General features: G+C 42.2%; 1 protein-coding gene across 1 annotated transcript; it reads right to left on the bottom strand.

Annotated features, from left to right (window-relative positions):
* Positions 1 to 153: 153 nt before the first annotated feature.
* Positions 154 to 9838, bottom strand: si:dkey-61l1.4 (uncharacterized). The gene is made up of 38 exons (XM_014171603.3): positions 9419 to 9838; positions 8844 to 8897; positions 8673 to 8726; positions 8536 to 8589; positions 8187 to 8240; positions 7924 to 7977; positions 7761 to 7805; positions 7590 to 7634; positions 7139 to 7246; positions 6893 to 6946; positions 6711 to 6764; positions 6481 to 6534; positions 6250 to 6357; positions 6092 to 6145; positions 5809 to 5916; positions 5643 to 5696; positions 5471 to 5524; positions 5329 to 5382; positions 5168 to 5221; positions 4929 to 5036; positions 4792 to 4845; positions 4631 to 4684; positions 4449 to 4502; positions 4245 to 4298; positions 4069 to 4122; positions 3847 to 3900; positions 3670 to 3723; positions 3511 to 3564; positions 3268 to 3321; positions 3085 to 3138; positions 2947 to 2964; positions 2755 to 2808; positions 2540 to 2602; positions 2247 to 2412; positions 1954 to 2060; positions 1758 to 1838; positions 1429 to 1611; positions 154 to 1265 (listed from the first exon to the last, which is right to left on the bottom strand). The coding sequence occupies exons 4-38, from the start codon at positions 8539 to 8541 to the stop codon at positions 1107 to 1109; spliced, it is 2439 nt and encodes an 812-aa protein (XP_014027078.3). The 5' UTR covers positions 8542 to 8589; positions 8673 to 8726; positions 8844 to 8897; positions 9419 to 9838; the 3' UTR covers positions 154 to 1106.
* Between the last annotated feature and the right edge of the window lie 5 nt (positions 9839 to 9843).

Raw genomic sequence — 9843 nt, 5'->3', positions numbered from 1 at the left:
CTTGTTTGGGTGCTCAATAAATTGTGTGTAATAGTCCATGTGACAATACCAATTAATTAGGAATTAATTAGTACAGTCCCTTCATTTATTCATACATTTCAGTCTAACAACAAAAGTACTAGTATCTCGGGGGCACAATACAAAACATGAGAATATGAATGATTGCTATTTATTCAAACTTAAAAAGAAAAACATCAAAGAAAATGGCCAGCATATAAATTAAGTAAATCACAATTAAATACATATCTTGAAACAAAGATGAAACTGAAGAAAAACGTAAAAACATTTTTTTTTACAGTACTGCATTGTTCCTCTGTATCAACAGAAATCAAAACATCACCATTTCACAAATGGTAGAAATGGTGATTAGGTTACTGCATCTATCAGGTGATGCAATAATGCATACAATATTATCACCAGACAGAATTAATTGTCATAGTTCCTAATAGTCATAATATTATTAGTCTTCCTGGTTTTTGACCAAGGGATCAATATTGGAATGTTTCTTAGTTTCTAACTGCAGATGTAAGGGTATAGTGTGTATATAATGATGTAGAGAGCACGGAGCTCATAAAATAGAGATTTAGCTATGTCTCCAATTTGCGACACATTGTTAAATTGCAGCAGTGAAGGTTAATGTGTAAACCACAGTGCTCTTCATCAAGAACATACCTGAATTAAGTATGGGTAACGTGAAAAAATAATTATAGCAACCTTTAGCATTTAAAGAAACCTCGGTCATTTAAACCAATTACATAAATAAGCATGTTTCAATATCACAAATGAAATCAGTGAAATCAGTGTAAACAAAATACAAAGATCATTTCTCTCAAGAATATCACTGGCATCTGAAAATGGATAGACTAACCAGTTCATATTTGAAACTGGTCAACTTTTGGATAGAGAAAAGAGACACTTTTTCCTGTTGGTTGGTACGTCTACTTTGTCTTAGCAATAAACAAGAATGTCATGAGAAGAGGAGAGATGCTGATGTCTTTCTCTGTATCTGTTTCTCTCCCATTTCTCTGGGTCATTTCCCCACTGGCTGGTGGTTGTCTCATGGTTGTCTCTGCTCTTAGCAGTCCTTAGAGAGTGTCTCTCTTCCTTTAGCTGAAGCACACAGGCCCAACAGTGAATCCAAACTCCTGTGTGAGGTCACTGCTGCCGAACACTGCCAGATCTCTCAGGGGAAGCAGATCCAAGTCCTCACTCTCAAACTGGAACACCGCCTCACGAAGGCCTCCGGAATGCAGTTCCTCAGAGGGCTGCCAAGAGAAACACAAAGTACATTAAGTATTGAAGTGACTCTCTTCAACATCCCTCAACAGCCTCCTCTCCTCACCACCACCACCACCACCACCACCACCACCACCACCCCTAATCTAATACAGTACATGGTAATCATTATAGGGTAGTCTAAAAACATACCACGCAATCTTGTAATGTCCCCAGGTAACTCTGTCTTTGTGTGTCTGCCAGGAACTTCACCTCTCTTTCGCCTGGTCCCTGTATGTTCCCAGGCTGGCAGGAGTAGGTGATGTTCTGACTGGTGAGCCTGCTGTTCAACCTCAGGAATCTCATCTGCACCACGTCAGGTCCTAGATACTCAAACTGGGAGAGGGCATGGAAGGAAGGAAATCAAACCAGAAACACAAAATAATTTAATTGTACTGTGTACATCACATGTATCATTTGCATATGACAAATAAGCTTTGATTTGATTCGATTTGAGAACCATGATTGGATTTGAGGCTTACCTGAAAGCCTTTTTCCTTTGAACTCAACCAATGAAATGAGTTATTTGTCCCAGAATCCTTCAGCCATGCTTTTACTGGCACCTGAAGTTCGAATGTATTTCATATGTTATTACATACATTTAGCATATTTTATTACCACATTATATAAGATCTATAGTTCAGTGGGTCCCAGAGCCAGAAGTGTGTGTGGAAGGACCTGAGGCTGGAGCGGAGACAGACAGGTCTTTGGTGCTGCAGTGAAGTCACAGTACACCAGAAGGGCATCAGCTGGGCTGCCCTGGTTAGGATCAATGTAATACATCCCTGGAACATGTAACAACCTTTACATCAGAAACTGAGCAGGGTTCAATCTCTCTGCTGCTGTACAACCACTCCCACACAAATCCAATAAGCATATTGTACATTTAAGATGCTTTAAAATATCTGATACCAATATTGTGGTATTAGAATATAACGGAGAAGTTTTCACATTGTGGAAGAAGCCCATACCGTTAGTGAAGTTGGGCTGGGAGAGCCAGAGCTCCAAGCAGGTGGTAGCCGGGTGTTCTTTGGTGCCGTCTGGTGGATCTATGAGCAAGCGCAGGTCTTGGTGCAATAAATCCAGCAGAGTCTGGATCAGGAGGTAGTTGGGCTTGTCTGACAGGTACATGAGGTCCTGATCAGGCAGGGGGTGAAACAAGGAGGTGTTGTAATATAAATAGTAATGGCTAAATCTGCTGAAATGGCTTTAGTTTCAAAATGGAAGTATTTGGATGTGCTTGGATAGATTACCAATGACTTACCTTGAGTTGTGCCAGAGTGAGATTCAGAGAGGTTCCAGGGGGGCCAGGAGGTCCAGGGAGGCCCTGACATAAACAAGGAAAAATAAACACAATATGAAAGTTAATCTCATTGCCCTGGGTTGCCAGATTGGGTCAGGAATTATTTTGATTTCATTAAACAGATGTAAAGTGGCTGGTACTGTAATGTTTTGTGATGCGAGTAGGGTCATACTCACAGGCAGGCCTCTCACTCCAACAGGACCTGCTGTTCCAGCAAATCCTTTTAGACCCTGACAATTAGGCACATTTAGTCAGTGCCCTCAGTCAATCCCCCAATCTCTAAATAATTCATTGACAAGACACAAAGGTATGCATAAAAAACAGAACAAATGTGTGTATTTGTATTTAGAGAACTGTTATACACATACCTTTTCTCCAAACAAACCCTATAAAAAGAGAAAATTCATCACATTAGCATTTACTTTTTCTCTGTATAAGTACGTTTAGTATATTTTCAGAAATACACGGGAAATACAGTACCATATTTCTGAAAAAGGACAACTTACAGGCATTCCAGGTAGACCTGGGGTCCCCCATTCCCCATGAGGACCAATGTCTCCCTACAAAGACAGAACACATAAATCACTGTCAATACAACTCAATAGCAATGCCACGATTAATGATGAATACTTAACAGAACACTGAGTCGGAACACACTAGACGGACAGATACTAGAAGGTGCATCTTACCTGTTCTCCTTTTAGGCCAGCCCTCCCTGTCTGTCCCAAAGGACCTTGTGTCCCCTGAAACAAACACTCGACTGACTCAATACATCATGGAACTGGGTCCATTATTACATACAGGAAATGTATAGGGATATGAACAAAGGAATGATGGAGGCAAAATGCATCCATAGTGAATCTACATAAAAAATTGTAGTACATCTGACTCGAGTGTAATACGCTTCTTGGGATAAATGAGCTCAAAAGTACCTTCAACCCCTGACCTCCAGGAGGACCTGTTAGTCCCATCTTCCCCTTCTCTCCCTGTAAGTTTAGGGGAAATATATTAGTGTCACATAAAATGAGCTCAAAGTGCTGTACTTCTTCAATCATATCATAATCCTGTTGAGGCTTCAGTCAAGGTCTTACCTCTATACCTGGTCCACCCATTAGACCCTTCTCTCCTTGTAAGCCAGGTGTCCCCTTTGAGAGAAACAAGGGAAGTTATTTCCTGAGTTTTGGGGACCCAGTGATTGAGTTATAGAGCTAATCCTCCTGGCATTGAAAAGTGCACACAGCCTTTCCAAAACAGATCAAATAACTTACGTAAGGCCCTTGTCTTCCTGGAGGCCCGGTTGAACCAAAATCTCCCCTCTTTCCCTGTAGGCCATAGAAAGGTCAAATCCTGATTAAAATCTGATGCCCCATTGACCTTACACAAACTCGCACCACTGCAAAATATTATCAAGGTGAAGAAACATTATACTGTATGTTATGGCGAATGCAAAATCGGGCCAGAGTTTCTCACGGTCAATAGTGATTACTGACCTTTTCTCCTCTCTCTCCACCTAAGCCTTTGCCTCCAGTTTTTCCTCTATTCCCCTTACATGGAAACAAGAACAGCTTTTAGAATCAAATGAAGAATCAAGATCCATATTAGTTGGAACGATACATTTTTAACATATGAAAAAGAGAGACTGAATAAGCAATGGTGTAATTCTCACCCTCCTTCCAATGTGTCCGGTCTTTCCTGGATACCCATTTCGACCATCATACCCCTGACAAAAAGAAAGACCTACAATCACATACTACACTAAGTGGACATTATGATATGGCCTTTGATACAGGTAGGATGTCAGAATGGGACAGAGTGCTAAATACTATATATGTATATGTAAAGACAGGTGAAAGGTGAAGCTTAACCTGACCTTTTGACCTTTCTGGCCAAGTCTCCCCTCAGGGCCTGTTCGACCTTTTGGTCCCTGAAGAGCAAAAAGGTAATGTTGACTTATCCTAAAACGTCATCAGTAGACATTTATTTCTGGTGAAGATATTGGAACATGTGTGTTTCATTTGTATATTAGGTCTAACACGTTATTGTAGCACTTACCAAAGGTCCTGGTGGGCCAACAGTTCCCTGAGGCCCCACCTCACCAGGCAAACCCTAAGAGTAGGGATGAGTAGAAAAAAACATCAACCAAAATGTTTACCAACTTATGTCATGTTGCCAAAGACATATCAACACCACAGTTCACATGTCTGTGTTCCTACCTCCAATCCAGGAGACGCTTGGTGCCCCCTGTCGCCTGGAAGACCCTCTGGCCCCTGGACCCGACAAAGACATTCAGACAGTCATCTTAATGAACAATTTAGATGTTCTCTAGAAAGAAAATATCAATCAGCCTCACCTGCTCTCCTGGTTCTCCTTTATCTCCAGGCTCGTCTTTGGGCCCCTTAAGTCCGGGGAAACCCTTTGGACCAATCTCTCCCTGTCTCCCCATGCCTCCCCCCACTCCCTACAATAAACCAACAAAATTGAATTATGACAGAAATTGACCATGCAAGTGCAATCAATGATGCTGTGCATATGGTTTGAATTGCAATCTTATCAATATAAATTGGCAGATGATTTGGATATACTAAGTACCTTTGGTCCATGTTTCCCCATGTCACCATTCACTCCTCTGATGCCTGACACCCCCTGTCATTAGAAGACAACAGCTCAATAAAACCAATCAAGCCTACAGTTACATTACTCTCTATAATTCATACATGAAAATGAACTACAATTTTGATGGCAATACATACCTTAAGGCCTGAGTTTCCAGGTTTCCCAGCCATACCATAAGGGCCTTTGTCCCCCTAGAGAAATTATAACTCCATGTTACTGTAAAGCTATATGGCATCATTGTCCCGATCGTGAATAGAGAATTTCAACATCATACTGTACCTTCTGCCCTTGTGGTCCATCAGCCCCAGCCAATCCAAAAGGTCCTGGAAGACCCTGGAACAATAACAGGTTGTTAAGCAGAGTATTCTACAAAGCCATTAGAGACATTGCCATTACTGAGTAATAACAGATGTTCTAACTATCAATACACTCCAGTCTACTTCAAACCTACCTCCAGTCCAGACAAGCCCGATGGTCCAGCTTCCCCCATCAACCCCACCTGGCCCTGATGAACATAAACAGAACACCGCTGAAGCACCAAATCTGCATATCACACACACATCACCTCTATTAAACCATCAAACATTAGTATAGAATACACCTTATCAGTCACTTACTCGTAGTCCTACGTAGCCCTTCTCTCCCGTCACTCCTCTTTTCCCATTGTCCCCAAGAGCTCCTGAGGGCCCCTCCGACCAAGAGAATCCACGAGGTCCTATGTCCCCCTGGAGAGGAAAAACAACAATATGGAAAGTATCAGATTGGGATTTGTATGGCAGAGGAGAAAGAATACATTTTTCAAAGACTTCTGAAAATCTTAACAGGCATTGTATCATACATATAGAACCACACATAAAGCATATATTAAGTAGGAATTCTTTATTCTGTTCATTCCATTACCTTTTGTCCTTTAGGACCAGGATATCCTCTGTTGCCGAAACCTCCCATCTCTCCCTGCAACAGACAATCACAGAAAACCATGAAACCACTTCCCAAGCTGATAATGATGGCAGCCTGTGTCTGTAGATGAGCTTGGTAGAAAGGGTAATACAACTGACCTCTTTGCCCCTTGGCCCAGGCTCACCCTGCAGCCCCTGGGAGCCCTGTGGCCCTGGCTCTCCCTGTAGCCCATTCGGCCCTGGCTTTCCAAAGGGACCTGGAGCTCCCTGTCTCACAGCAACATAGATGGAGTCAGAGAGGTGGGGATAGAGTAGTGAGCGATCTAATTAACACATTTGAACTGAACTACTGAAAAAGGGAGGAAATCCTATTGTGATGATGTCACTGACCGGTTCCCCCTTCCTGCCAGATGGCCCCTCCTCACCAACTGTTCCTGGGGGACCCTGGGAGGCAGGAGAATACAGTACAGGGTCATCAATGTCAGCCATGATAGCACTATTGCAAAGGTATTGTATTATATACCACACTTTACACCATGAAAACAAAAAATAGCAAAAAACACAACATCAGTCCTAATGGAGGTGGATGGGTATACGACTGTCTAGGAACAGACACACACCTGCTGTCCATCCAGTCCAGATGGCCCACTGTCCCCAACAGGCCCTGCTGCTCCCTAAACAGACACAAAAGTACAGTACATCACTCAATGCATTACCGACTGTCATGATTCATGCTTTATTGCTTTCAATCTATCATTGGAAAATAGAAAAAGACAAGAGCTAGGGCTGGCATTGAACTCACCTGCACTCCATTTTCTCCAACCTGCCCCGTTACGCCATCCATCCCAGGAGTGCCCTGGATACAGTAGATAAAATACATTATCAGACTCAAGAGTGACTATACATGTATTGATAATACATTTTAATATCTGTAATGTTCATTCAAATATTTCATCAAGAGAATATAGAATAATACAAAAATATCTTTGTAACTAATATACAGATAGGCCTGAAAGATGAAAAGAAAAGATGAAAAGTACCCACTCACTGGAAACCCGGTGGGCCCGGCTGGCACCTGAGGCCCCAGAGGCCCCTGGCTTCCTGGGGGGCCTGGCTTCCCTGTCCTGCCCTCTGACCCTGGTAAGCCTGGAGGACCCTAAAACCAGTTACATAGCGGTTAAAGCATTGGGCCAGTAAACAAAATGTCACTGATTCGAATACCAGTGCCCTTGAGGAAGGCACTTAAACTTAATTTGCTCCAGGGCTGCCCCTGCATAAAAACATTGCATTGCACCTATCCGATGTATGTAACAATAAAAACATATTTTTTTATTATCTTCTGATTCAACCACAAGACAAATATGGACCATAGTACATTCACATCAGCCAATCATGGACCTCATAACTTCATCTGTCTCTAGAAAACAAAATGACCAAATCATCAAAGTGCCATCTAACCACACAAGAGGACAAGGTCATGATTTAAAAGTGCTACTCACTGGTGACCCCTGTATGCCATTGAGTCCAGTGTCTCCTTGACGACCCTGAGGTGGATAAACCAGAAAAACATCACGGCAGAGTCAGGCTGTAACCCCAGGGGGAAACCTCATCCAGTGTGTCTAAAGCTAGTCTGTATGAGTAAAATGGTCTTAAAGAGTGAGCTTCCTTACCTGTGGTCCAGCGGGCCCTCTCTCTCCATTAGATCCCTTTAACCCCTATAGGACAGATCAAAAACATCAACGTGGTAATAAAAGGTATCAATGTGTAATATTTCCACCAATATTAGTTTACACTATTCTTTCCATAATGTGAGTGTCAGTACAGTGTACTCACTGGTGGTCCACTCTTCCCAGGGATACCAGTGGGGCCTCTCACACCAGGTTCTCCCTGATGACAGACAGACAGACAGACAGACAGACAGACAGACAGACAGACAGACAGACAGACAGACAGACAGACAGACAGACAGACAGACAGACAGACAGACAGACAGACAGACAGACAGACAGACAGACAGACAGACAGACGGCATTCAATGAAATCAACAACTATACTAACACTAACATGTGGTAGAACTGTATGGGGTATTTTCTTACCCTTTCTCCAAAATGACCAGGTCTCCCAGTTAAACCCACTGCTCCTGGGTAGCCCTGTACAAGGAATGGGTTTCCACAGTTATGGTTACAGTTGGTTGTTCCACACAAAGTTGGTTGTTGGCAGTAGTAGGTATCACTGCACTAAGATGATAATAATTGGTTTAAACATCTATCTTTTACACTTTTCTTAGAAAAAAGAACAGATTACAGTAACACCTACAGAGCATGAACTCTCACAGCGGGATTATAAAAATACTTTTCTAAACACATTAAGATAAATTAAATGTAGACTGGTTATGGCCACTAGCCCACTCTAACACCTTGTTGGGTTTGGACAGGTAACACTTACATACATGCCCACTGGCCCCTGGCGACCCTCCACGCCATCTTTCCCTGTGAAGCCCTAGAGAACAGAGAAACTCATTAACGAGAAATGTCGGTAATATTTTCGGTCTGAGACAGAGGCTTTTGGCCTACAGTACTCACCCTATCACCAGGTGGCCCAGGACTGACGTCTTGTCCAGACTTTCCTGGAGGACCCTGTTGAAATCATGAAATAGATACAAACATAGAGTGTAAGAATGAGTAGGTTGAGGAGGGTGACAGAATGTGCAGGTCCAGCAATGATAGGTGAGCGACATTTATTGTTGGACATACCTGAGCACCTGGAGGACCTGCTCGTCCTGGTGCTCCCCCCAGACCTGAAAATCCCTGGATTTATGACAGAGAGGTTAAACACACATTGACTCGTGAATGTACAACCATGTACTGTAGCAACAAATGTATACCCTAATTCAATGTGCCCTACCAGCATCACATATCAAGACTTTACAAAGCAGTGTTGAGGACCTCAGATCATCCCTGGCTGTGCCATGCTGAATGTGTCTTACAAAGACACTGACTGACTGATCCTACAAACCCCTGGGGATGATCAGGTAAACCTCTTGTGTATCTTGTAAACCTCTTTACTGGTACACTATCTAGTCTTGTCTGTCTGACATGTAGGTGCTCATATAAACAGGAGAGCTGTGACAGCAATAGCCACCACAGGCCCACAGGCAGGCAGTTATGTCTGTGTCTAAGGAGGATCATCTGATAAGCAACCAATCACACCTCTCTTTATTGCTGTGGTTTATGAGAGTGCAGCAATGATTGAGCCATTTGTGTTTCTGTTCTTTTTACTGTTGACTTTTACTTGTTTAGAGCTGATTGGTTAAAGGGGTGTGACTTACTCTGTGTCCTTTAGTTCCAGGAATACCAGCAGAACCAAGCTCACCCTACAATCACACACAACAACAAACATTACACATATTGTTTTTATCATGCCATACATTTATTTTCTGTACAGATGTAGGATCTTAATTTGAGTCAGTTTTCTACAGCAGGAAAATAATCCTGCAGCAAAAGGAAATTTGAATTATTATGTGGATTATAATTCATGGACATTTTTGTAGTGGCAAATCAAGTCTGACATTTCAAAGTGGACATTTTAAAACTCAAATACACCACAATTTGCATTTCCTGTTGTGCAGGAAAGTTCTCTGCAACAAAAGAATGATCAAATTAAGATCCTACTATCTATCTATCTATCTATCTATCTATCTATCTATCTATCTATCTATCTATCTATCTATCTATCTATCTATCTATCTATCTA

Source organism: Salmo salar, chromosome 24, assembly GCF_965601325.2.
Source record: "Salmo salar chromosome 24, fSalSal1, whole genome shotgun sequence".
Taxonomy (NCBI): domain Eukaryota; kingdom Metazoa; phylum Chordata; class Actinopteri; order Salmoniformes; family Salmonidae; genus Salmo; species Salmo salar.
Note: the sequence above shows the minus strand (reverse complement) of the source record. Positions and strands in the feature narration are given on the sequence as shown.

Coding starts and splice junctions, on each gene's coding strand:
- si:dkey-61l1.4 (XM_014171603.3), bottom strand. Junction 5,383..5,470: donor ATGGACCACAAGGGCAGAAG/GTACAGTATGAT, acceptor TAATTTCTCTAG/GGGGACAAAGGCCCTTATGG. Junction 4,846..4,928: donor AAGGAGAACCAGGAGAGCAG/GTGAGGCTGATT, acceptor TGTCGGGTCCAG/GGGCCAGAGGGTCTTCCAGG.